Genomic DNA, 27527 nt, shown 5'->3' with positions numbered 1-27527 from the left:
ACATTCCGTACTCGCGAGTACAAAGAATGCCGACAGCGGCACAAGAGCCGACAGCGACACAAGAGCCGACAGCGACACAAGAGCCGACAGCGGCTCAGCCTTGCCAGTATTGTTGCGCCCGCCTGTGCGGCACGCTTGATCTCACTCGCCCTTGTAACGGCGTTTCCAGAACGTCCGTTTCACTGAATTCTTTCGGAAAAACTCACTCCCGAGTAATCTCAAGGAGTCCATAAACACTATCACAGTGGATAACTCAACACTGTCCATCATCACACGCATGTACTAGCCTGAAACTTAAAACAGCGTCTAAGTACATCGGCAATGACTAATAAAAACACACATTCATGAAATATTACAGAAAGTTACAAAATCATATTTACATTCCTTAATCTACTGTGACTCAGCTGAAAACTTAAACTAGCAGCTTGGATTTTTCAGATGATTACTAATCAGTTACTCTTAAATCATTTAGTCAAAATTAATTACTTATTAATTACAACTTCTTTAATGACCTCTAGGTCAGGCAAAAGCATCGTAACATGGCACATCCTTAATCTTACACTCTATATTTACATACTGTACAAATTACCCATTGTGTGGTATTAATCGATCCTAGGTTGGTACAATTTCAAGTCTACAATATTCCGTATACCTAATCGTTTTCCAGAGCTTGGATACTCTAAGCAATAAGCATTTGTGTGAGGTATACCAATGACTTTATATGGTCCATTATAAACAAACTTAAATTTAGAGATTTCATTGTCTATCTCGCTCGATTTCTCATGAGCTTTTACAAGTACTAAGTCTCCGATTGCAAACTTAGCAAAACGCGCTTTAGCGTCATGACGACGTATGCGAGCATCGGCTTTTAGCTTCATTACTTCTCGCAAACGATCTTTTTTCACACCAATACTAATGTCAATCCGTGGAGGGAATTTGATTATCTCTTCCACTAAACTTTTACTTCTGTCATCCAACAGGATTTCCTCTGGAGAAAATCCCGTCGATTCAGGTCTCAAGGTGTTCATAATTCTCTCAAATACTGCTACGTATTTGCCCCATGCCCTATGATTGTGATGGCAATAGGTACGGCAAAGTCGGCCTAGCTCGCGCATATACCTCTCAGCGGGATTTCCAGCCGGACAGTAAGCTGAAATATGGATCACTTTGACCCCATTACTTTCCATACCTTCATTCCACAACTTAGAAGTAAATTGTGCCCCATTGTCTGATAGAATCGCCTTGGGCTTACCAATATGAACAAAATAATCGTTCACAAGCTTGCTATAGACCGCTTTGGCCGTAGCTTTCCTAATCGGGTATAGTTTGATGAACTTGGAAAAAGCTTCTAGCACTACTAAAATGTAGGCAAAGTTTCCTGATGACTTGGGCAAAGGTCCGTACAAGTCCACGCACAGTAATTCAAATGTGTCGTTAGGCCTTATACTTTGCATAGGACCACGACTCGTACAGTTGGTAACCTTCACCTTCTGACATAAATCTCAAGTTTTCACTCTGTCAGTAACGCGTTTTAACATGTTGTTAAAATGCACTACTTCCCTCAGCTTTTCCGTACATTTCTTAGGTCCACAGTGACCATACGCCAAATGGTAGTAGTCTATTATTTCCGTGACGTATTTGGTGGGCCAGCATACCCGCCAAATATTACTATCTTCACCCTTACGTATGTACAAGATATGATCGTATATCTTGCAATACTTTCTTAATTTCTCTCCTTCTGAACTCCTTTCGTCATATCGGGTTTTCACCATATTTAAACAACCGTCCTCGTTCTGATGACGACGTAGATTCTTACAGATGTTCACTACTAATTTACGTCCCTCAACTTCTTTAAAATAGTATAATTTGACCACTCCATCTGACTCATCTTTCAATACATCTTGATTAGACTCTGGCAACCGCGACAGCGCATCCGCTATGCAATTGTCGGTCCCTTTTACGTAACAGATGTCATAGTTAAATTGCTGTAAATACAGCGACCACCTAGTCAGTCTTTTGTGAAGTAGTTTACAATCATTCAGATAAGTGAGCGCCTTATGGTCCGTATGAATAATCACCTTGCGGTCCCATAGGTAACCCTTGAACTTCTTGAATCCCCACACGATAGCGAGACACTCTTTCTCAGAAATCGTGTAGTTTCGCTCACTTTTTGATAAAGTTCGACTCGCGAACGCTATCGTCCGGTGTTCCTTGTCCTCTCCTTCACCAACTTCTTGGAACAGTTCTACCCCCACCCTGTAATTCGACGAATCCGTTCCCAGATAGAAGGGTAGCGATAAATCAGGATGAAATAGTATGTTAGATCTCAACAACTCGTCTTTTTATCTCTCGAAAGCGGCCTGACACCCGTCAGTCCACACAAACGGAACGTTTTTGCGTAAGAGGTTATTCAAATTTTCATCATTAAACACTTGTCCTTTTACAAATTTACGATAAAATCCTGTTAACCCTAGAAAACTTTTTAACTGTTTCCTAGACTTGGGTGGAGGACAATTCCTTATTGCCTCTAGTTTCTCTGGGTCCTTCGTAATACCAGCAGTGGTAATTACATGCCCTAAAAATTTCAGTTCCTGCGTCACAAATTCGCATTTCTTTAACTTTAGAGTCATTCTGCCACGGCGTAATGCTCTAAGAACTTCATCTAACAGGTCACAATGGTCATGCCAAGTGGCATTGGCCAACAATAGGTCGTCAACATATACAGTTAATCTTGAACTCAAAGCCGGTCCTAGCACTTTATCTAGGGCCCTGATGAATACGGACACAGATATATTAAGTCCAAACGGCAGTACTCTATACTGATAACACCTGCCCGCAAACAAGAAGGCGGTGTATGGCCTAGATTCTTCTTCGAGTTCTATTTGCCAGTAACTAGCCGTCAGATCGAGGCTAGTCATGAACTTAACGTCATGAAAATGTTGCAAAATCTCCTCCATACTCTCTGGTCTGTCTGTTTCGCATTGAACGACCCTATTCAACGTGCGTGCGTCAATCACAATACGCACATTACCATCCCGTTTTGCTACAATGACCAAACCGTTATTGTATGGACTCGTACTTCTTTCAATCACTCCCCATTCGATCATCTTATCTATCTCCCGTTGCACTGCTTCCTTTTTGGACAGCGGTATAGCATACGGTCTCACGAAGAATGGTTCGTGCGGAATTACATGCAACTTGCATTTATATCCTTCCACAAGTCCCGGTTTGTCTGAAAACACACTCTTATTCTTCATTATCACTTCATACAGGCCTCGTCTTTGTTCGTGTGTTACGTTTGACACACCGTCTACAATACTTTCCAATTCACTTTCTACACTATTGTCAATGCCGAGATTCCTCACATTACAGTAGTTCAAATTCATACCTACGTCAATAGCATCCGGCCAGTTAACAATGTGTATAGGCTGGTATTGCCTATGCACACCGTCTCCTGCCTCGTCAAAACTAACTACTATTGTTTTATCTTGTGACGTACATGTCAAAGTTTTACTTTCGCAATTAATCACTGCACCGTACTTTAATAGCCAATCTAACCCGATAATTACTTCCGGAGTCAAGTCTGGCACGACTACAAACTCTTGTTGAAATCGTGCCCCACATATCTCGAAGTTGACAAAAATCTGTTTTGTGACCGGTTTACTGGCCTTCCCAGTAGCACCGATAATTTTCACTCCTGTTACTGGCATAAATACGATGCCAGGTCTGTCTTTCAGTAACTCAAATATTTTCCCAGATACAGCACTCAATTCTGCACCGGTGTCAATCAACACGTTTAGTTGTAGGTCGTGCATATTAACAGACACTACTATCTGTCTACACTTGTTCTAGACTGTTTCTTTATTTTCCCACAGTAAATCCTCGTCTATATCCAGGTCATTCCAGAAAAAACCATCCGGCTTTGATCCTAAAACCGGCTTATCTGGCGGCTTTTTCAGTCTCTTTTCACATACAGTTTTAATATCAACACGTTTGTCCTGAGGCTTAGTCTGTAGCTTCGCCTCCAATACCGAAACCTTTTCCTGTAACTCGTCAACTAGTGAGTGTTGCTTTGCTATCAATTCATTAATCATCACCTTCGTTGATTCCACTTTGGTCAGATTAATCTCATCCGCCAATCTACCTGGAGGAATGTGTCCAGTAGTTTCTGCAATTACTTCCGCTAGATCTGCGCAACCCACACTGCTATCGTCTGACCGTATAATGTCAGCTCTAACCTCATACACGTTGTAATCTATGTGCTTTTCTACCAATCGTGTCCGGCTATCACTAAAATTTTCGCAATCTTTCTCCTTAATACTCTCGCAATGTTTAAACTGGAGGTTTGCGTCGGATGGGTCGGTTACTTCTACCACTGAAACTTTCGGTAAGGTCTGCCGGTTAGGGCCAGAACTTTCTGTTACTACTTCAACATCCAACCCTTGCGGGACGAAACACGACGAATCTTGCTCGTGCTCCCCCTTAACATCAACTATTTCTAGTAAAGTCTGCCGATTAGGGCCAGAACTTTCTATCATTTCACAAACACTATCTTCCTGCGGGACGAGACGCGGAAAATCCTGCACGCGCTCCCCATAAACACTTCTCCCATACAGGCCCCTATAATCTCTTAGTTCGTCGTATAAGCGACCGAACTGCCTTAACCAGACCTCATCCCTCTCTGCATCCCCTCGCTCGATGACGGACGTTTTATCCGACATCTGATCTTCTCTCAACACTTGCGAATCATTGTTAAACTCAATCTCCAGTTCCGCTGTGGGTATTACAGCTGCCACTTTATGATCGATTTCCGGAACACTACTTAAATTGTTCTCACTGACAGTGAATGTATTTTCTACTGCCGTGTATACAGCCGATCTACTACTTGTGGGCGCACTCCTTCCTCCTAACACTGGCACACTCTCCCGCCGTTGATTATTCCACACGGAATTTTCATAACGACGACATCTGGGTTTTCTCCTGTTATTGGGCCGCCAAAATTTCTCCGTGCCCGGTCGGCCCCTCACTGGCGCGGCTAATGGTTTCCCTGTCTCGTCCCAGCAGATACGCTCCCCGGATGCTGCTGAGGCGGCTGATCACACCCTCTGGCGTTATTACTATTCTGTGAAGCCCGTATCACGTTAGTATGATACTGGTTTCTGTCATTCCTGTTATTATTTGCATTGTACCGATTGTTATTACGGTCCGAACCATTATTGTTATTGCTGCGGTATGCATTATTCCCATGGTTATCGTTGTTATGGTTGGGGTGGTACCCGTTGTTGTTACCACGGCCTCTACCACTGTCGCGATTATTGCGCCAATTGTCCTCGTCCTCAACTCTTTCCAGGAAATCATTGATTGTCCTGTAATTGCTTCCTACATAGCGTTTTGTATCATCTGGAAGCTTCTTGTAGAGTTCCCAGACTATTTCGGATTCCATGCGGCGATCACGCAAATATTCCAACTTGCGTATCCAGCCCTCACAAAAGTCCCTCATCGAACCGCGCGAATTCGCATCGAAAGGCCTCGATACGACAAATTCGCGCCAGACACTTTGCTGTTTTTGCTCTGACCAATATTCAGCCAGAAACAAATTTTTAAACTCATCAAAAGTCAGGTTCATAATGTTGAGGTTTAAGCCCCAACGCTTGGCATCACCAGCCAGCACATCAATAACCGCATTAATTTTTCTCTCATTAGTCCATGATCTGGGTAAAACTCTTTCACAATTTTTAATGAAATCTGTCGCGTGTATACCGCCTTTTTTCAAGGGGTCGAACTGCTCCTCTTTCGTCAACAATTCTGAACTATGTGCACAGATTGGCACATAGCTCTGTTTTTCGTCAAGTTTCTTTTCTAATTCCGACACTCTCGTAATTACTTGGCAAGTGGTTGTCGCAAGCGTTTCCACTTCCCTCTTTTTCTCTTCGCAGGAATTAGCCTGCTCCCTCACTTTAGTGTCTACTTCGGACACTAAAGCCTTTAAAGTTTCCACCTTCTGTTGATCCTCTTTTTTCACTAATTGAATTTGTTCCGTCACCTTATTCTCGATGATCGGAGCAACTGCTTCTCCTACACTTTTCTCGATTCTGCAAATTTTGGAATCAAAACGAGTATTTATGCTCGCAATTTCCGCCTGAACGCCTATCATTTCCTGTTTAAGATTACCGATTTCGTTATTAATTACAACAATATCTTCTTTGATTTTATCAACTTTTGTGTTAACAACTCCAACATTGTTGTTAACAACATTAATAGCTTTGTTCTGATTGTCTAGCTTTCGTTCAATTTTTTCAGACTGAGCTTCTTGCTTGGCAGACTGAGCTTCTTGCTTGGCAGACTGAGCTATAATTTCTGCCGATTGACTCTTGATTTCTTTAATCAAAACATTCAATAAATCAGTTAAATTCCCGGAGACTACCGGTTTTACTACCGTAGCTGGTTCCCCTATATATGTTCCCCCGTATTCATCATCTAGGGGTACAGATTTGATTTTCGCTTCCGATTCCGAAACATTTTCTAAAGTTTGGAATTCCATTTCTGCTCTTTGTTGCGTTTCGGCGGTCGCGTCTTTCATGCTAGCCGCCTGCCCCTGAACAATGGGAACCGCCGTGCGCGTTTCCCACTGTTCGACCGATTGTTCCGTATCCAAGTCTACCAAATTTTGGTAATTGTTGCCTTCACTCATTTTAATAATTTTCAATATAAATGACAAATCTCAAATATAATTAGGATTACTCCCACTACTTATTCTCGCTGACGTAACGGCCTGTACGTAACCAGTACTTTGTTACGAGATTTGCACAATGCAAAATTTGTGTCCAGAACAACCTCAAATCCGAAGATTGTCCTGTCACCAGGTCGCCACGTGTAACCTCCCCCTCACTTACCGACCTTAATGACAGTGAAAAATGAAAGCGCGTGTACCTAATGGGAGTTTTGGAAAAGCAATCGTCACCGAAGTTAACCTGTCGGTAAAGAGGGAGGAAAGGGTTACATCTAAATGAAAGGAAATGTGCTAATGAAACTGGTGGAAATTAATTTTGAAAAGGGGTAAAGTTAATAAAGAAAGTAAATGTGCAGCCGTTACGTTAACAATTAACTAGCGGTAATTAGGTATTTGAGATTTGGGGGAAATCACGGTCGCCAGTCCTAAGGACAATTACTATAGTAACTGAAAAAGAAAGGTTATTACACATATAATTAGCACTAGAAACGTGGCAACTGAAGGTTGACACGTGCAGTGTGAAAACTGAAAGTTTGTCAGAAGTAATAAATTTCGCTACACCCTGACTTAATTTAGCAAAAGAATTAATAAAACCGGAAAATCGAAAGTTAATTTAGTGACTGAAGTTAATAGGGAGCTTTCTTTCTGAAGCACATCGAAATTCAGTAAAATACGGTTAGTCTTGGACTACCTCAACAATCATTTCAAAGAACTACTTGAATCTACGCAATTTAGAAATAAGAGATTTAACTTTGAACTTGAATTAAATGATTCCGAACAATTAACAATAGTAAAATTTAGTACGTACCAAGCTGAGCTGCAGTCACAGGTAAGCTAAAATATGGTAACAAAACTCGCACTCTTAATTTGTGCTTGTGTAATCTAAATAGTGTAGCCAGCTATAAATACTTTAACCGAATTTTGAAATTAAAGCAGTGAAAATGAGTTAGCTATATTACTTTAATGCTGGCGTTTGAATTTCAACGACACTCGGGTTCATTTCGGAAAAGGAAGGGACTCTGCTTGGTAATGCAATTGGGACAATGAGCAACAAACGTTCATGCTAAGTTGCTGTAATTATAGTGACGAAAATGGAACAGTTTGAAAAGCTGAGGTCTGCCATACAGTTTTAAAACTTTACGTGCGTCCAGTCTTCCTTGTCGGTTGATTGAAGGTTTGAAGCCGTCGGTCGAGGAGGTGGCGACAGTCACTCATTGTCGGCCGTCGCTGTTGCAGAAGCTGGATGTTGGCGCGCCTTCTTCTCGACACGGTCACCAGACGAAACGGGCTCTTGATGTGCGCTAGTTAATGTTTCCCGTCTGCGACACCATGTCAGAAACTATCATCGCAAGTCGAGCGCAATTACATGCTGCCAAACCTCGAAAGCGCGGCAACTCGCGGGAGCGTCACACAACACACCTGCTCCACTCGCTACTCCCGCCACACTCCTTCTCCTCAGCCCGCGCTCCACGCGGCAGAGTTAACACTACCAAAGATCCTACACCCTGATTCTTCATACGACCTATCGATGTAATCGTTCGATAGCAGTTTTCCCTAGGCAAGACCCAGCGTAAAAATACAAATAATATTTACGAAACAAACCAATTATACATCGACATAAATGTATAAATCTATATATACAAACAGTAAAACAATTACAATATACAAAGAGACAGAAATGTCATATCTTGAAGTAACAAAGCAAGGAAAAAAAATAGTACAATAGATGGAAATAGGAGGATATGCATTTCCGGCGTTACAGTGGAACTAATTTTACATCTCAGAATGAATTATTTGTGCAAAAAATTTTGTATATGCTTCATTACTACAACATGGGATTCCCAGATGATAAAAGACACACGTTATGGCATATTTCTCCATGCTACATCACTTCATAAACTATGTTTTTGCCTCACACTAGATTTTATTTGTGTATTTTACATGTACCAGTAAGGTAATTTTGAACCTCTGTATCTCGTAAAGGAATAATGATACGAGGAAAATTTTCAAGGTTGTTCAAGAACAAGATCTTAGGAATACATTGTAAAAATTACTGCCATTTGCTGTGCATAGCTGTCTTGGATCCTTGGGAACGGGCGGGGGGAGGGGGTTTCGTCTGCTGGTAATGGCGAAAATACAGTAAAAAAACCCTTTTTTTGGGGGGGGGGGTTTCTGAAGAACAGCCCATAAACTATTGGTGCCTCCATACGTCCCGTGAAGCCCACTGCAGACCACATCAAATGCAAAAAGAACCGACCAATTTGCTCCGTTTGACTATGCAGGAGGACGCGTATAATATTCATACTTTCAGACTGTAGTGAAGGGTATTTACACTAAGACGATCCTTTTGTTGGATATACAAATGGTTCCTATCCCAAGTGCTATCCAAAACACTTGACCCTATCTTTTTATCACCAATACAATACGAGGAACGAACACCCGAAAATCCCATTTTTATGCATGGAGTTTCGGAACATATTAGGTATACATGCCTACACATGCATACTGATTAAGAGGCAAAAGTGTTGTCTATTACTTCCCTTCAGGAGGTCAAATACTTAGCAGAGGTCATGCAATGTAAACTTGGCCCATGTGCGGAAATTTAGTCTCATTCTTAGTGCTGGGCAAGTTCACCCCTTTAGGAACTAAGCACTTCAGTTGCCTGTTGGCTACTGAGCCAAGTGCTTTGTCCTCTATGGTCAATTTGTTCTCTGCCCACATAGGCTACATTGCAAAAATAGCAATGTGCACATGGCCAGCTGCAGTACAACCTTTCTCCAATTATTCTTAAGAAATTATTTGGTAAAAAAATTTATTCTTGTGCATCTCATAGCCTCATTCGTCAGTTTCATGATCAACTGCCTCTCGTTTCATTAGTGGTCACAGTTATTTTAATATTAGGAAAAGTCTGCACAAAATACGAATACTTTGCAATGAAAAATAGATGATGATGATTTGAGGTGAGGAGCACTCGACATCGTGGTCATCAGCGCCCTAATGAAAAGTCAGCATGCTAATCTCATGGATGGGACAAACACTGTCCCCACAGATGGAAGAGTTTATAATGTATTCAAGTCTGCCTCCCTTCCCCTCCAATCTAGGGATGAGGCTTGACAGTTCACAAAATTTCACCACCGTTGTAACACTGGAATCAGTATGTGCGAGGATAGTGGGCAGATCTCCAGCGAGTCTGAGGGTTGCCATAATATCAGTATACAGAACACATGTTGCCAAAATATGCTGAACTGAAAGTGGCACGTCACAAACTTCACATAATGGCAGGTCTTCCTGCCAGAGGAGAAAGCCATGTGTTAATGGGCTATGTCTGATCTACAGTCTGGTAAGCAGAAACTCCTTTCAGCAGTGAGGCTGATATGAAGTCTGTCATGCCTTTGTAGTCAATTTGAGTAACTGCAGTTTGTTTTCTGTCACCTGCAACCATTCAGTCTCCCAATGACGCATGATGCATCTGTCAGAAAATGATATGATGGTGTGCAGTCGGATGTATCATTAATGGAAAGCACCATCCCAAAATGCCTCCTTGGCGGCTTTGTTGTCCATTTCATTTCCCTATATCCCGATGTGGCCAGGTGCCCAGGAATAGATCACCTCCTTGCCATGGTGTTGGAGTTGCTGTAAGGAGTCATGGGTGAGCTGAATCAGCTGGTCTACTGGATACATTTGGTGAAGCACTTGCAGTGCACTAAGCGAGTCAGAACAGACAAGAAACCTTGTAAAGTGATGTCTGTGAACACACTCCAGTGCCATTACAATGCCATAAATTCCACATCATAATTTGTAAATTGTTCTGGAAGATGCACTTTAAAAACTCTACCAGGGAAAACAGCAGAACAACCAAGGGCAGTCTCTTGCTGGGATCCATCTGTATAAACAATGATAAAATTATGGTGCATACTTAAAACGGACAAGAAAAACGTTGTAAATACATAATCTGGAACATAAGTGAAATGAGAACAACCAAGGGCAGTCTCTTGCTGGGATCCATCTGTATAAACAATGATAAAATTATGGTGCATACTTAAAACGGACAAGAAAAACGTTGTAAATACATAATCTGGAACATAAGTTTAAAATCACTTTGGGCCTCTGAAGACACCAAGGCGGCAATGCATTCCATCCCTCACTGTGCATTTTGATGCCTGATAGATCCAGATCCTTGAGATAGTCTGTAGCACATACCCAAATAGCTTGGTCACATGGGGCTGTTCAAAGGTGGGTTGGACCACTGAACTAAATGCCAACGACTGAGGTGATGCTGAGATTTTCAGTGCCAGTTGAGCCAAAAGGATGTTGCCGAATCCAGAGTGCTGGTTCACCAGCCTTTGCACAAAGAATTGGAACTGGGCTACAGTCGATATCCGAATGCCTTCATGGTGGACAGCATCTAACATGTTGACATATGGTGTACGGGCTGACCATAGGCCATGCTGCCACAATCTAAACGTGAGTGAACCAATTCCCTATAAAACTGCAGGAGGCGGGACCTGTCTGCTCCCCATGTTTCTCCACTAAAGCATTTCAAAATATTCAATGACTGGAAGCCCTTTGTTCGTTGATGTCCCAGGTGTGGGAGCCAAGTTAATTTCAAGTCAAATAATAAAACAAAAAAGCACATAGTTTCTTGCAAATGTAAAATACTGTCCCCCATTGTGAGCTCTGGTTGGTTAAAACTTCGGCAAGCACAGCTAAGAACTGAAAACCAGTTGCCCTGGACCAGGTTTCTGGTCTCCCAATGGTCAGATGCAACTGCCCCATTGTCGTTGTCATTGTAAGATCAGAGGAAGAGAAGATTGCAAAGTCATCCACAAACAAAGAGCATTTGAAGGGCTCCTGACTGTGCAGGAAATGCCATTGATAGTGATGACAAACAATGTGACATTGAGCACACTGCCTTGGGGGACCCCATCAACAGCAGTCAGATAAGGCATAGCCAATGTGATATGCTTTTTCAAGGTCATAAAACACACAAACCAAATGGCTTCAGCATAAGAAGAATTCTTGTATCACCATCTCCAGTAGAATTAAGTTGTCAAGGGTGGAATGGTAGCACTTGAAACCACACTGCAAACGGCTCAGGTGATCTCAGGATTCGAGCAGCCAGATGAGGCAGCAGTTGATCATACGTTTAACAGTTTTACCCATACAACTGGGAAGGGCTACACTCCAGTAATGCTAGTAATGCTAAAGGGACACTAAGGTCCTTGTCTGATTTCCAGAATGGAATTAATATTGCCTCCTTCCAAGCTGTGGGGTATTGAGAGCTCAGTCCTTCTGAAAATAAGTCTCAGAATCATAGTGCCAAGGCATTAGTGTGCCATAACACTTTCATTGTAATCAAATGAACAGGAGGAACCTATGAGAAGGCCTCCCCTTTCTATATTAACAAGATGTTGGAAGATATTGATAGGTCTCTAAAAAGTGTCACATGACTTTATAATGGAACACTTCTAGTTGAAACTGGTAATTCAAACCAAATATCTAAGCTCATGGGATGTAAGGCTTTGGGTGACTACCTAGTTGAGACTGAGTTGTATAACACCCATAATTTTAGTAAGGGTGTGTTACATGCTCTGATATAATGGAGGTGGACCCCAGGGAGTTACATGAAGAATGCAAAAATATGGGCATCACTGAAGTGCAGAACTATATGAAGAGAGTCAATGGCAAACTGAAAAAATCGACAACATTTATTCTAATGTTCAGTGCTCCAGAATTACCTGAACGTATCCTTGCAGACTACATACATCTTAAGGTTCACCAATTTGTTACTAACTCAGTGTGATGCTACAAATGTCAAAAGATTTGGCCGTACCACAATGGGATGTAATGGGAGGGCTGCATGTGGCAATTGTGGAGGCTCAGCTCACAAATCAGGCATTATTTTACACTTCCTCCAGATCACCCAGTGTGGAGCAGAAAGTGTGAGGTTTACAATGAGGAAAGGAAAAGTCAGGAATTGAAAGACAAGAGGCACATACCCTATGGTGAGGCTAAAAAAGCTTTCAAAGTTATGCAACCTCGAGTTTTTACTACTTCTTTTGCATCAACCCTTAATATGTCAGTTGCTAAGTGTAATGCCTTCATACAAACTCAGACCACAGAATCAAGTATGAGCACATGCACCTGTCAGTGTACCTGTGGGAGAAATACTCCACTTGAAACTGAAGCTGTTCAGAAGCTGTAAACAATGGGCTTACCACTACACACCATCAGAAGCCAACTAAACTGTCCCCACAAGCCAAGCAACCACCTCCTCCCATAAGCAAAGAAAAAAGTCCTTCGAAAAATAGTTACAAGTCCAAAAAGTGGTGGTTAAACTTTCGGATCAGTGATCTCACTCCCTCCTTGATAGGGATTATGTCCTTGAGGATATGGACTTCCAATCAGAGGAACCAGAGAGCTGGGAACTGGCTAACGTTCCCTCTGACCTCTCCGAGGGAGAAAGACAAGAACAACCTTCACTAAACAATGGCTTCCACAGGGAAGTCTCTGTTGCAATGGACTTTAAATGGATATCGCTCACATTTGGAAGAATTACAGCTCCTGGTCCAGGGGAAACCATTCTGCATCTGCTTAGAAGAAACGCATCTTCAAGTCACTGAAATACTTGCATTACAGGATTACCACCCATGCAGGAAAGATGATACTATGGAGACAGGGCTAAAGGCAGAGTGGCTGTTTTCACTGATGACTGATGCCACTCCACTCATGTCCCTCTTACCATGACCATGGAAGCAATTGCTATGAAAGTTCTTGCACCCTTTAATATCAAAGTATGTTCTTTGTACCTTCCACCTAATGATGCTTTGGATGCAGATGCACTGGCAGAACTCTTCCAGTCTCTCCCATGCCCATTACTCCTTGTGGGGGACTTCAGTGCACACAATGTGCTGTGGGGCTCGGCTACCACTTACTTGCTCCAGGGGTCGGATGATGGAGCGACTCATCCATTCTGAGAATATCTGCCAGCTGATGACACAATTTTCTACAGCTACACGGTCTTTCACAGTCATTGACCTTCGTTTTTGTTCCCCAGCTGTTGCAGACTCAGTTCAGTAGGAAGTGGCTACAGATTTACAATCTAGCAACCAATTCCCAGTGTGGATCCATCTGCTGACTAGGACAGTGGCTGACAGGAGACCACACAAGTGGATGATACAAAGGGCAAATTGGTTGCAGTACAGTCAACAGGTTATCTTTGAACAAAAGGATTGTGCACAGGAGACCGTGGCCCATATTGCTTGTGAGATTCTACAGGCTGCCACAAAGTCCATCCCTTGATCTAGTAACCATCTCAGATGATGGCCTGTACCTTGGTGGAATGATGACTGTTGATTGGCAATTGGGGCCAGATGAACAGATCTGTGGAGCTTTAAACACTGTTCAACTACAGAAAACCTTTATGCCTTCAGATCTGCAAGAGCACATATGAGTTGAGCAATAAAAGAATGAAAGAGGGCTTCCTGGAAGGATTCACAACTTCCATTAATCAATCCACTTCCACTGCACAAGTTTGGACTCAATCCAATGGATTTCTATCAAAGGCAATACACATCCCTTTATGGACTTGTCAAGTAATGGGGTCTTGGTGGACACACCAGAAGACATGGCTCAAGTTTTAGCTGAACACTTCTTTATTGTCACTTCATCATCCAGGCAAGTTCCTGCTTTTCAGGTGTTCCATAGGATCCATTCTCCATGTGGGAACTGGAATCAGCTTTGTCTGCATCCAGGGACACTGCTCCAGGACCTGATGAGATCCATTATTCCATGCTGCTTCATCTGTGTCATGAAGTGGAAGGACAGCTCCTCTCTTGTTTCAATCAGATCTGGTTTGATGGAGCTCGCTTTGATGAGTGGGTGTAGGTACTACCTGATGGTACACCCATTCCGTCAGGAGTAGTAGTTTGATGAGACCGTTCCACAGGAATACCATGAGATGCTAGAGAAACAACTGTTGATCCTGGAAGAGCCCTGCGTGCCTAAGCAAGCCTTATACAACTGGGAGATGGCAGGTGCCCCATTCCTTACAGTCCAGGTGGTGAAGCCAAGACCTCCATTCTCTAAAACACACAAAATTCCACCGCTGCACTGCACAGTGGTCACTGAAGCATGCCCAGAGCTGACAGTGACAGGGCTGGCGGCACTTACCAGATCCCAGCTCAGGAACCCGAGGGTCGCCACACCCGTACTCAGAAAATGGATGCTGAGCCCCTCAGGGGATGAAAAATAGAGGTAGCTATGAATTTGCATTTGGTACACATTGGACCACAAATTGCTGCATACGAAATGGTGCTAAGATACGGTGGTTTTCTTTCAACTTGATACAAGATCTATATCTTTCACCAATCTCAAGAAAATGGATTGTATGTAGTGCACTCACTTCTGATCATGTGCAAGTAATGGAGTGCAAATGAATTATTCATGATACTCCTCATATCTCATAAAAGGTTTAACAGCATTAATTGAATCTTGGGCAAAGCATGCAAAGTGGAGAGTATTTTGCTATATAGCTAAAATGCAAAGCTTTCTTTCTTACTGTGATAAAAGAGTGACTACAGATTTTTTCAATGAAATAATGTAAATATTTTAAGAGCCATCAGTAGCTTGTGAAATGAGAATTAGTATAGGTCTGTAGAGATGTAAGTGAAGGAATCATACTTTTATTTTCATACTGAGCATGAGCCTTTTCATAAGCTATTGATGTTACTTGCCCCCAACTGTTCGATTAATAGTACACTGTTTCTGGGGTTCTGTAGCAATTGAAGCTGCATTCCACTGTGTTTTTGTAAAATAAGTTTATAATTAATATGGCATGAGAGAGAGAGAGAGAGAGAGAGAGAGAGAGAGAGAGAGAGAGAGAGAGAGAGAGAGAGAGAGAGGGGGGGGGGGGGGGGGGGGTATACAAGACACGCGAAAATAAATTTCTCCCACTGTTGGAATTTTAGCATAATCCTGTAGGTACTTTTGTTTTTCATAATGAATGGTTGACTTGTCAAATTATTGGCCATACTGGCATAAACTTTTTATATGATTGTAAACTCGCTAGATGTAGCATGTGATGGATGTTTGCGTAAGCCGGCCGCTGTGGCCGAGCGGTTCTAGGCGCTTCAGTCTGGAACTGCGCTGCTGCTACGGTTGCAGGTTTGAATCCTGCCTCGGGCATGGATGTGTGTGATGTCCCTAGGTTAGTTAGGTTTAAGTAGTTCTAAGTCTAGGGGACCGATGACCTCAGATTTTAAGTCCCATAGTGCTTAGAGCCATTTCAACCATTTTTTTGTTTGTGTAAAGGTTCAGCTGTGCTATATAACTAAACCTCTGTCACCATGCAGTTACATCTGCAGGGAAGCCACAACCACTACTGTTGTTCTCGCCCCTACCCTGCCTTCTGTGCAGCTCGGGCCCAAATAACAATGCATGCACTCTGAAGTTGATAGAAACACAAAAAGGAATAGTGATATTTATGAACAATTAGTTCTTTGTCTACTCTTGTCCTCACTGTGTATGGGTCCTTTCATCATCTGGTCTGAGTAACCTGCCCTTCCTTTTTAACCTTGCCCAAACTCTCTCTCTCTCTCTCTCTCTCTCTCTCTCTCTCTCTCTCTCTCTCTCTCTCTCTCTCTCTCCCCCCCCCCCCCCCCCCCCCGCCCCCCTTCCGGGGAAAGGTGCTAACAGTACTGCAATTTAGAATAGTATTGTCACTAATTTTGATAGGTGGTACATGTAATGGAGGAGTAGACTGGGAGGGGCTAATAGAAAGAAACTGGGAGAACTGAGGAATCAAAGAATGTGTTGTAAGGAGATTTCACATTTATGTAATTCAAAGAGATGGCATTTGGGCTGGAAGGCAGGAGGGGGTTGAGATGACTAAGATAAAGAAGTAGCCACAGAAGCACAGCACATTGTGCTCAGCAACACGTTCTGCACTCGGCTGTAAATTCAGCTGTTGGCAACAGTATGGTAGTGAGCAATCATCTAGGAGGGCAATTTTGAGATACAATATGACTGTTACAATATGAATTACAAGATACTGTTACTGCAATAGGATAGGGCAGAGAGATTTAGAGGGTACATTTTCCATTGTAGTCTTCTACAGCCAGAGGACTGATGTAGGTCTGCATATACACTCCTGGAAATGGAAAAAAGAACACATTGACACCGGTGTGTCAGACCCACCATACTTGCTCCGGACACTGCGAGAGGGCTGTACAAGCAATGATCACACGCACGGCACAGCGGACACACCAGGAACCGCGGTGTTGGCCGTCGAATGGCGCTTGCTGCGCAGCATTTGTGCACCACCGCCGTCAGTGTCAGCCAGTTTGCCGTGGCATACGGAGCTCCATCGCAGTCTTTAACACTGGTATCATGCCGCGACAGTGTGGACGTGAACCGTATGTGCAGTTGACGGACTTTGAGCGAGGGCGTATAGGGGGCATGCAGGAGGCCGGGTGGACGTACCGCCGAATTGCTCAACACGTGGGGCATGAGGTCTCCACAGTACATCGATGTTGTCGCCAGTGGTCGGCGGAAGGTGCACGTGCCCGTCGACTTGGGACCGGACCGCAGCGACGCACGGATGCACGCCAAGACCGTAGGATCCTACGCAGTGCCGTAGGGGACCTCACCGCCACTTCCCAGCAAATTAGGGACACTGTTGCTCCTGGGGTATCGGCGAGGACCATTTGCAACCGTCTCCATGAAGCTGGGCTACGGTCCCACACACCGTTAGGCCTTCTTCCGCTCATGCCCCAACATCGTGCAGCCCGCCTCCAGTGGTGTCGCGACAGGCGTGAATGGAGGGACGAATGGAGACGTGTCGTCTTCAGCGATGAGAGTCGCTTCTGCCTTGGTGCCAATGATGGTCGTATGCGTGTTTGGCGCCGTGCAGGTGAGCGCCACAATCAGGACTGCATACGACTGAGGCACACAGGGCCAACACCCGGCATCATGGTGTGGGGAGCGATCTCCTACACTGGCCGTACACCACTGGTGATCATCGAGGGGACACTGAATAGTGCATGGTACATCCAAACCGCCATCGAACCCATCGTTCTACCATTCCTAGACCGGCAAGGGAACTTGCTGTTCCAACAGGACAATGCACGTCCGCATGTATCCCGTGCCACCCAACGCGCTCTAGAAGGTGTAAGTCAACTACCCTGGCCAGCAAGATCTCCGGATCTGTCCCCCATTGAGCATGTTTGGGACTGGACGAAGCGTCGTCTCACGCGGTCTGCACGTCCAGCACGAACGCTGGTCCAACTGAGGCGCCAGGTGGAAATGGCATGGCAAGCCGTTCCACAGGACTACATCCAGCATCTCTACGATTGTCTCCATGGGAGAATAGCAGCCTGCATTGCTGTGAAAGGTGGATATACACTGAACTAGTGCCGACATTGTGCAAGCTCTGTTGCCTGTGTCTATGTGCCTGTGGTTCTGTCAGTGTGATCATGTGATGTATCTGACCCCAGGAATGTGTCAATAAAGTTTCCCCTTCCTGGGACAATGAATTCACGGTGTTCTTATTTCAATTTCCAGGAGTGTATGACCTGTATTAGTTAGCTCTGAAAGAAGATACTTTGTGAAAACTGAACAACATTTGCAGTCATATTTAAATATTTATCTACCTCTCAGTGCCTCAACCTTTACTCCTTCCTGTATTAATAAGACTCACTTTTACATTAGTTTTTAATATTTTTTGGGATTTCAAATTTCTCACTTGATGGTTCCGGCAGCCTATTAAGTATCCTTGCACCAAAATATAGAACTCTTATCAGTCCTAGATTGTAAAGCAGAGCCTCCATGAAAATAAGAGCTTTTCATTCAATATACTGTGATTGTGAATTTCATGGATCATCAAAAATTTGCTCTTCTTATTAATGACAAATACCATTAATGAGTAAAAGTACTGGCATATAAGCATAAGAACTTCAAAATCTTCACAATCACTTCAGCTATTTGTTCATGAATCTTGCCCAGTTTACTCTCATCTGAACCTGAGATTAGCATATACATTTTTATCACTATCTCCTTGCAGACAATACCACTCTTTGACTTGGTGATACTGTGTCAGCCGAGCAAAAGCACTATTAAACTGTTGAAACATGGTAGTGTTGTACTGTTTAGGTTCCACAAAAGGGAATTTGTATGATGAAGTAAGTAATCAGAATTTGCAGTTGTTCCATTAGTGTCTGCAATTGTTTTGAGACTATGCATAATTTGTGGAGATCATGAAAAAAAGGAATAAATTTTTGTGTTATATACACATTCTACGCCACGAAGGCGAAATACTTTGGCCACATGATTAACAGTGGGTTGATCCAGCTTCAAAATGTAATACAGTAGCAATTCTGTGTGATACGAGCTCAAAAATACCTTGGTAGGTTTCTGGAGGTGTGTGGCAATGTATGTCCATGTGGAGGTCATGCAATTACCATAAATTATTGGCCAGAATTTTAAGGGTGCGGAATTGGCACCAGATATAGTCCCACTTGAGTATCATTGTGTTCAGATCTGGCAAATTTGGTAGCCAAGACATCCGTGTGCCTTCACTATCTTGCTCCACAAACCACTGCAGTACATTCTAGTCTTCTGCCACAGTCATTTATCCCACTGGGAGATGCTGTTGCTACCTGTGAAGACATCAAGCTTTAACCTTTCACTGCATTGCCGCGGAAGCATATACAAAACCTGTGTGTGGCATCAGAAACTTGGTGCATGAAATTGAAAAGTGAGCATATATATGGATGCAGCACCTGATGTGTAGAAACTGCCATCTGTATACATACAGGTGCAGTGAAAGGGTTAAGGGACACAAGTGCTCTGAAATAATGTGTTCATGTAGTAGTCCACAGATGTCGTGGTGTCACGTAATATGTGACTAATGTCCTCCATACCATAATACTGACACCACTGGCCTGCACCCATGGCACAGTGCATATTTCAAGCAGCCATTTTACTGGGTGATGACGTATCCGGACATCACCACCGACTAGTTCTAACAAGTAACTTGATTTATTCAACCAAGTGATGCATTTCCAATGATACACAGGCCAACCTTGGTGACGTCATGTCCAAGTCAATTAATAGTGAGTACATCATTGGGAACCCATAGGGTTCATCTGCTGCCCCATGTACGTTGAATTCTGTGCTCTGAAACATTTGTGACTACACCAACACTGTACTCTATTGTCAGATCACCACCTATCCTACTTCACAAAGTGAGGCATGGACTTCCAACACCTTATCACCTGCATGTGGTTTCACCGCCCTTCAATCATTTTTCATAGTTGCTCACGACAGAACCACGCAAAAAAATAGCTGACCCGCTTTACCATTTCTGAGCTGTTTATTCACAAGAACTGCACATAATATTCTGCCTTTTATTGAAGTTACTTATGAAAGTAGATTTCAGCACTTGTGGTCTGTATTACTGATAGAATAATTCACCATTTGTTTCTGCTCTGCTCACCCTTACCACATCATGTGGGCACAATGAGACTAGGTGGCATTCCGTTTTGCAAAGCTCAACAGCCATAATGTTTTGGCTCATCATTGTACATTGTGTGTGACATCATAGATAGCCAACTTGAATGAATAACTTGTGTGGTCATATTGGGAACTGAAGCCAGAAACCATCCTTTCTGAAGGCAGTGTGCCACTAATTACACTATCCACACATTTATGCCCCATGGATTGACTATTGGTTTCAACTTGTCACTTGCTTTCCTCATTAGGTAGAAAGATCCTCAAGAAGAAAAACATGGCCAGTTTAAATTAACTTTATCTGTGATGGAAGCACAGATTGTGAAACTGATAGAATAGTGTGCAAAAAAAAGGCAGGGCTTCCACTTTGGATTCCAAGACTGGCACACAATTTTAACTTGTTGCAAAAATCTTAGTTAAAGTCCATTCTACGCAGAAACAAATCATCATCTCACCAGTGAGTTTCTACTATTGCAAGGTCTGCCCACAAATATTTTCCTACTGTACCGATTCATTTAAATTCATTGAGATGTAACTTAAAAATTAATGACACAATGTCCCTAAGCCTCAATCTACTATTTAACTTATTCCTATACCAATTGTTGTCTGCTAATAGAATTAGCAAATGCATAATTAATAATAAAATCAGAGACAATTTTTTGAGGTGTCAACCAAGTTTCTCATTCTTTTTTAGCCAAAAAAGTGTAAACCTATCCTAATTGAATAAATTCAGTGATAATTTGAGTGTTTTTTAATGAAAACATATTGAATATTCATAATCTTTTATAGTAACATTTCACAGCAATATTAAATATGACTGCAAATACCTGACAATACATGAAATTCACAGTAAAGATATCCAAATCACAATTGCAGTCCTAGAGAGCTTACCCATTTTTCAGTATATTCTAGCCTTCAACAATTTTAAATCTTATTGACTTAATGTGTTCGCAGGCTGTTGCATCGAAGATAAATGTTTTCCAAAAACAAATTCATTACTTGATGGAAGACAACAACCACTGGCAGATGTGGAAGAATTTGCTTTGAAAATTAAGGTACTTTAATTACCAACTTGGAGTCATTCTCTGAAATCATGATTTTTGTGTAAGTATTTTACAGAGGGTCTGTATCTGACATATGGAACAAAGCAATAGTACACTGAATACGGTGAAAGAGCATTGTCACTATCTTCTGCACCCACAAACTACTGGCAATCACATGCAGTGTATATATCAATTAAGATGCTCAGAAGCCAATGAAGGTGAGTACAGTTTCAGGGTATATGGAGAGGTGAACAGCACTGAATGGATATGACTGTCTTCTGTTCAGAGAACAAGAAATGTAACTTGCGAATCCATAAGATTCTGAGATTCTGAGATCTAGCAAGAGAAATAAATATTAAGTCAGATTTAAACTGTACAGTTTGGTGACCAAAGAAGATAACTGTGAAGTTCAATTTTTCTCCACTAGTTCCAACTATCAGAGTGTGTGTCATGATTCAAAAGTGGTACCTATGGATGCTGTTACAGGTTATGAGCCTGAAAGTGTTTTGGAAAGTTATATTTTCACGTATAATTCAGAGAAAAATCACAAAAAGCTGAATCATGTGAGGGTATTTAAGAGCATGAATATGTTTTAATGACAATAAGTTCTGACCTCAGTTCCTCTGCTAATAGCTATTTCCCACTCTACATGTAACACTAATTTGCTTTATCTTTTTCTATAGCTTCTTAACACTGATTCATGTGCTAAAGCTAAATTCTAAAGCTGTTTTGACATAAAAGCAAAGTAAATATTCAGATATAGTGGGTCATATACACATTTCAGTGTTATCACTTCTGCTCAGCATCAGTAAATGTTAGTCAAATGTTGTACAGAAATAAATAGAAAATTCTGTGAAAGCAATATTATTTTGTTTTGAAACAAAAGAAAAACACTGGAAGAAGCTTATACTTCCCCTCTGGCATTACACTGTTGTACTTTTCATTGCCCATGCCTACAGTATTCAACACTCTTAGTGTAAAGGACAATATGAAATGATGACAGTATATCGAACATTGGAAATCATTAGCTTCATAGGCAGTAATAATTGAGGCAGGTTGCATCTCTGAAAAAGTGAAATAGATTAAGAACAATTCAGATGAGAAGGCAGAAAATGATCACTCGTTGTTTCAATTGTTTTCAGACTCTTGAAATTTTTTTCCCCCACACTAACACTCACCTGGATGAAAGTGTCTTATGTATGGCAACTATGGACCTAAAATTTTGTTCATACATAGAGAAGGTGTAGTAACAATGTACTTGTGGGATGAGAGTACTGCTGTAATGGGCTTCCTAGAAATAATTTACTGTTTACTGAAGTTTCTCAAAACATTACTTATTGCCACCCCCCATCAATTGTGAAGCACACTGCACACTGAAGATTTTGATGACTACTGTGGGTTGGGGTGGTCAGCTGGCACAGGGAGAGGAGTGGAGTGAGGTGGGGTGGGGGGGGGGAGTTGCATGTGCAAAACAGAATCTGTCACTTTTTGCACATTTTGTGAAGTTCTGGGCTGTGGGTCATGGACAATACAGACACTGAATTAGTCAGCCACAATGGGACAGTCTTTTAGACTCATCATGTTTCAGGGTCTTTGAAACAACTAAACATCACTGTCAATGAATAATGTATGTTGCAGAATAATGGCAACAGGCAGTTGCTAAGGTTTCCAAAAGGTTTACTGCTGTAAGTATGGAAGAGGTAGACTTCAAAAACAATGGAACCCATGAAATAGCAAATTAAAAAACACAGTAAAAGTCGTATGTTGCACCGAAATAATGCTTTTCATAAAAGGAGAATCAATTCACTATTCACTGTTTTATATGCAGACACCAAATGTAACACTAAATTTCAAAGAATTACATCTGAATCTACAATCACTGGTGAAGTATAAACAAAGTTGTGCTTCCAAAGGAACTCCCTTGAAGTCACCTTTAGCTGAAGATAAAGCACATTAAATACAACAACCTTATGGGTTTACTGTGCTTCATCAGAATAATCTAGCATCAATTTTACATAAATTTATGCCATAATAATGAGAGCCAAAGTGCTCACCAAAGATATAGCAGTTCCAGCAAGGAGAATTTGATGGGGAGCTGTGTGTGGTTTCCGAGACCAAATAAATCTGAATGGTAGCTGTTTCACTGATGTAGAGCTTATATACTTACTTTCTATTGTCCAAGTGTGATTTGGAACACACGAGACATAGGATTAAGTGCAATATCCTATCAAGTATTGTCTACTGATAGTACAAGTAGTATATATTTAATGGACTTCATCCTTTCACATAAATAATCAATGTATAGGTAAAATTAAATAATGGAAAATCCAGGTTGAAATAATGGTAACATTATGAAAATGGTAGATTGCTACTCACCATATAGAGGAGACCTTGTGTTGCAGACAGGCACAACAAAAATATTGCTATACATTTGAGCTTTTGAGATGGTGAGGAGGAGAGAGAGTGTAGTGTGGGTGGGGGAAGATGTAGTTCTGTTTGTAGGAGCATGCTGGGACATGGTGGGGACAGTATAGGGCTGCTAGGTGCAGCTGGGCAGTTTCAGGTTGGGTTGGGGAAAGGAGTGAAGTAGAGGAAGGGTAGAAGATTACTGTGTGCATTTGTGGAACAGAAGGTTGTATAGTGCTTGAGTGGAAGCAGGGAAGGGGATAGGTACGTGAAGAAAAGGGACTAGCAAAGGTTGAGGCTAGGAAGGGAGGGGAGGAGGGGTTATGGGAATGCAGGATATATGGCAAAGCTAGTGATGGTAGGAAGGATCCAGATGGTACAGTCTGTGAAGCAATCACCAAAGTGAAACACATTGTACTGGGCAGCATGTTCTGCAACTGGTGATTCATGTGTCTTGGTTACAGTTTGTCAGTGTCTGTTCATGCAGAGCTTACCATGCCCACATAGAAAGCTTGTAGATTACATGACTGCTTGCACAGGTAGCACTGTCTTTGATGGGATAAGAGAAGCCTGCGAGTGGACTGGTGTAGGTGGTGGATAGAGTATGTATGGGGCAGTTCTTGCATCTAGGTCAATTGCATGTTGTAGGGATATGACCTATGAGGCAAGGGGTTGGCAGCAGGGGTGGAACAAAGATCGACAAGGACACCATATAGGTTCGGTAGGCAGTGGAATACCACTGGGAAGGATATTCCTCATTTCAAAACACAATGAGAGGTAGCCAACACACTGGTGGAGAATATGATTCAGTCGCTCCAGTTCTGTGTGGTACTGAGTCAGCAGGGGAGTACTTCTTTGAGATCAGACAATGGGAATGTGGGAGGCTGTGGGTGACTGGAGAGACAAGACACAGGAGATCTGTTTCTGTGCAGAGTTGGGAGAGTAATTTCGGTCTGAGATGACCTTAGTAAGACACTTTGTGTATTGGGAGAGGGAGTGCTTGTCACTACAGATCTGTATGGAGAAGAGAGTAAATCACATTGCATATTGTATTAAACACAGAGTGCTACTCCCTCAATGTTGCATTTTGTTTTCTCAAAATGTGTGTAGGTAATGCAGTGTGAAGAGAAAACCCAGTCTAAGTATTTTTGATGATGTATTATTAATTCCATGCCCCAAAGGTTATTTTTTGTACTCTAAGTATGATTTGTGTTTGTGTGTAGGCTATGGTTACCAATGGTTTTCTTTTTGAAATATGGCCTCCTGTCAAAGCATACAGTCACCATTATTTATTCACACACAAGTCCATGGCTTAATCCAAGAAAAAATGAGAAAAATGCCAATGCCATTAATAGCTTTAGTACCTTATTGTGCAGCTTAATAAGTGGCATTAATAAATATGATTATAAATGCTATTATGTGTGCTACCTGAAAGTTCTCTAGCACTTTTCTCAGTTAAAACAATATGGAAAGGACAAATTGCTACTGAACACTTACATGAGGCAGTGAGTCACCAGACAGGAGCCACATGAGTGAGGGTTTTCTTTTCTCTTTTTCTTTTTTTTTTCTTTCCTTTTTTTTTACTTCTGAAGAAGGAAAATGTGAAAAACTGAAATATTTCTAGCATTTTTTCATACTGTGCCTGTCTGTGACTAAACATTTCCACAATGTGATGAGTAGCAATTTGTCCTTTCTATTTTGTTGTTATTTCATCCTGGACTTCTCATTATTTTATTTTGCTTCTCTCAGTCAGGATTTTTCGGACGTAGTTTGATTTCTGTTGAATGAGTTTCAGTAACTTTTAAAAATTGGTTGTTTTTATGAAATTTATTAATTGTTAAACATGCCTATTTTTCCTGTTTGCAATACAGTAAAATCTGGTACTTGTATAATTAAAATTAGTGCATGGTCTGAATCTTTTTCTGAGCACCAAATGTTGGTATAAAGAGAAGCAGTATTAGATAATGCTGTATGTTACTGTGTAGAAGGTATTCTAAATATGTAATCATCACTGTGTGTGTCAGTCCAAAGTTCAGACAGATGAAACAACTCCTTAAAACTCAAATAAAATGTAATTTTTACGTTGCAATGTCATCTGGTAAGTGCTCTACACTGTCTCCTGGATGGCCTGGTAAAGGCTGTGGTAAAATACATTAACAATTATAGGTCCCTGACCTTTTTTGATAATAATCGTACACATAAGTGAATGGGTTGTATGTCATGATTTACTGGATATTTGTCCTTTCTTGTTAGATTTAATACCTTGATTGCTTTTTGTGGATTGAAGGCAGATCTGTAGTATACATTCTCAGGTGGATTACTCCTGTACTGGAAGCATTTTATCTTTAGCCATGAGACTGACCCTCCCAATATATTTTGCTGTCTATAAACATAACACTGACAAATAACTTCGGCCGGCCGGAGTGGCCGTGCAGTTCTAGGCGCTACAGTCTGGATCCGAGCGACCACTACGGTCACAGGTTCGAATCCTAGCTCGAGCATGGATGTGTGTGATGTCCTTAGGTTAGTTAGGTTTAATTAGTTCTAAGTTCTAGGGGACTGATGACCTCAGAAGTTAAGTTGTGTAGTGCTCAGAGCCATTTGAACAAATAACTTCACTGAAATTGCACTGTTCAAGTTCAGCTATATCTGGGGTTTCCTAGGAACTAATCTGATCAAATTATCTTGATTCCTAGGAGCATAAATTCTTGCAGTTTTATCGATAGCTGCATGAATGCAGCCAGACTCCATGTATATGTGATCATATTCAAGGAACTTACGATTAATACCCTCCAACTTACCACTACAGCATTTTTCCTCACAAAATACATTCACAAACATGACTGAGAAAATGATATTCCTGTTCTGGTCACTGCTGGAGTTGTTACACATGTTAACCTCAATGACTTCTTCCAGTAATGATAGCATTTGCTTGTGTGTTAATAATCTGTTTCACTTCCTCCACAGTCAGCAGTACTTTCATCCCACATATAACACTCTGTGGATTTCTGCTGGTTGGTTACATAAAAATAGAGTATCCACAGCAACAGTTTAAACAAAGCTGTCCCTCTGTATGAAATGGTGTTGGGAAACACTTTTGCAAACTGAAGCACAAGAAATTAAATTAATAAAGTTTTGATTTTCCCTACTTCTCTCTTTGATGACATTCTTTTGCTCATAATAATGTACAGAAAGTTCTGGCTGAGAATAATGGATTATTATGGAATAAAGGAGGTGACTCTTCAAGAGGCAGAAGTGTTGGGTGTCAACAGGAACGCAAACAAAAGGTACAGAGGTTTGCTTCACTAGCTTTCTGAATGAAATTCCTTTCACAAGCTTGTAGGAGAAATGAACATGCACCTCCACCTCACCACAGTAGTATGGGCCAAAAAAAGAGCTGGCAGTCGACTGAGCACTATGTAGGGAGATAGTGTGTGTGTGTGTGTGTGTGTGTGTGTGTGTGTGTGTGTGTGTGTGTGTTCCTTCCAAGAGCTAGCAAATCAAAGTTCTGTATCTTTTGTTTGTATACGTGTCGACAACGCAACACTTCTGCCTTTCAGTGAGTTGTCTCCTTTATTCCTAAATAATTCTTCTGCTCATAGCTAGAGTCTGCTAAATTTAGATGAACTTTTGTTTCTTATTCTACTTTAATTTTTGCTCCCTCACTAGCAGTTATTTTCAGCTGAAGCAGAGGGACAAGCTAGGGTAAATGGCCTCCGAAACATAACATAAATGCTGTTCTTCGCAAAGTGTCCTATAATCTACACATCTTAGTTGTACGGAAGTAAGAGTTTAAATATTTCTTTTCTCTGTATGATCTGCAATGATGGTTACAGAAA

The 27527-nt window shown here is 41.7% G+C and overlaps 1 protein-coding gene across 2 annotated transcripts in view; it reads left to right on the top strand.

The window, feature by feature from the left end:
* Positions 1 to 27527, top strand: part of LOC126179417 (phosphoenolpyruvate phosphomutase-like) — a 61835-nt gene that overhangs the window by 9841 nt on the left and 24467 nt on the right. For both annotated transcript variants that reach the window (XM_049924607.1, XM_049924608.1), the window contains exon 5: positions 21194 to 21294. In XM_049924607.1, the coding sequence (XP_049780564.1) occupies positions 21194 to 21294 (101 nt within the window). The remainder of the gene's footprint in view (positions 1 to 21193; positions 21295 to 27527) is intronic.

Source organism: Schistocerca cancellata, chromosome 1 (assembly GCF_023864275.1).
Source record: "Schistocerca cancellata isolate TAMUIC-IGC-003103 chromosome 1, iqSchCanc2.1, whole genome shotgun sequence".
In the NCBI taxonomy this organism is placed as follows: Eukaryota; Metazoa; Arthropoda; class Insecta; order Orthoptera; family Acrididae; genus Schistocerca; species Schistocerca cancellata.
The sequence above is the reverse complement of the archived record's forward strand: the minus strand, read 5'-3'. Positions and strand labels throughout refer to the sequence as shown.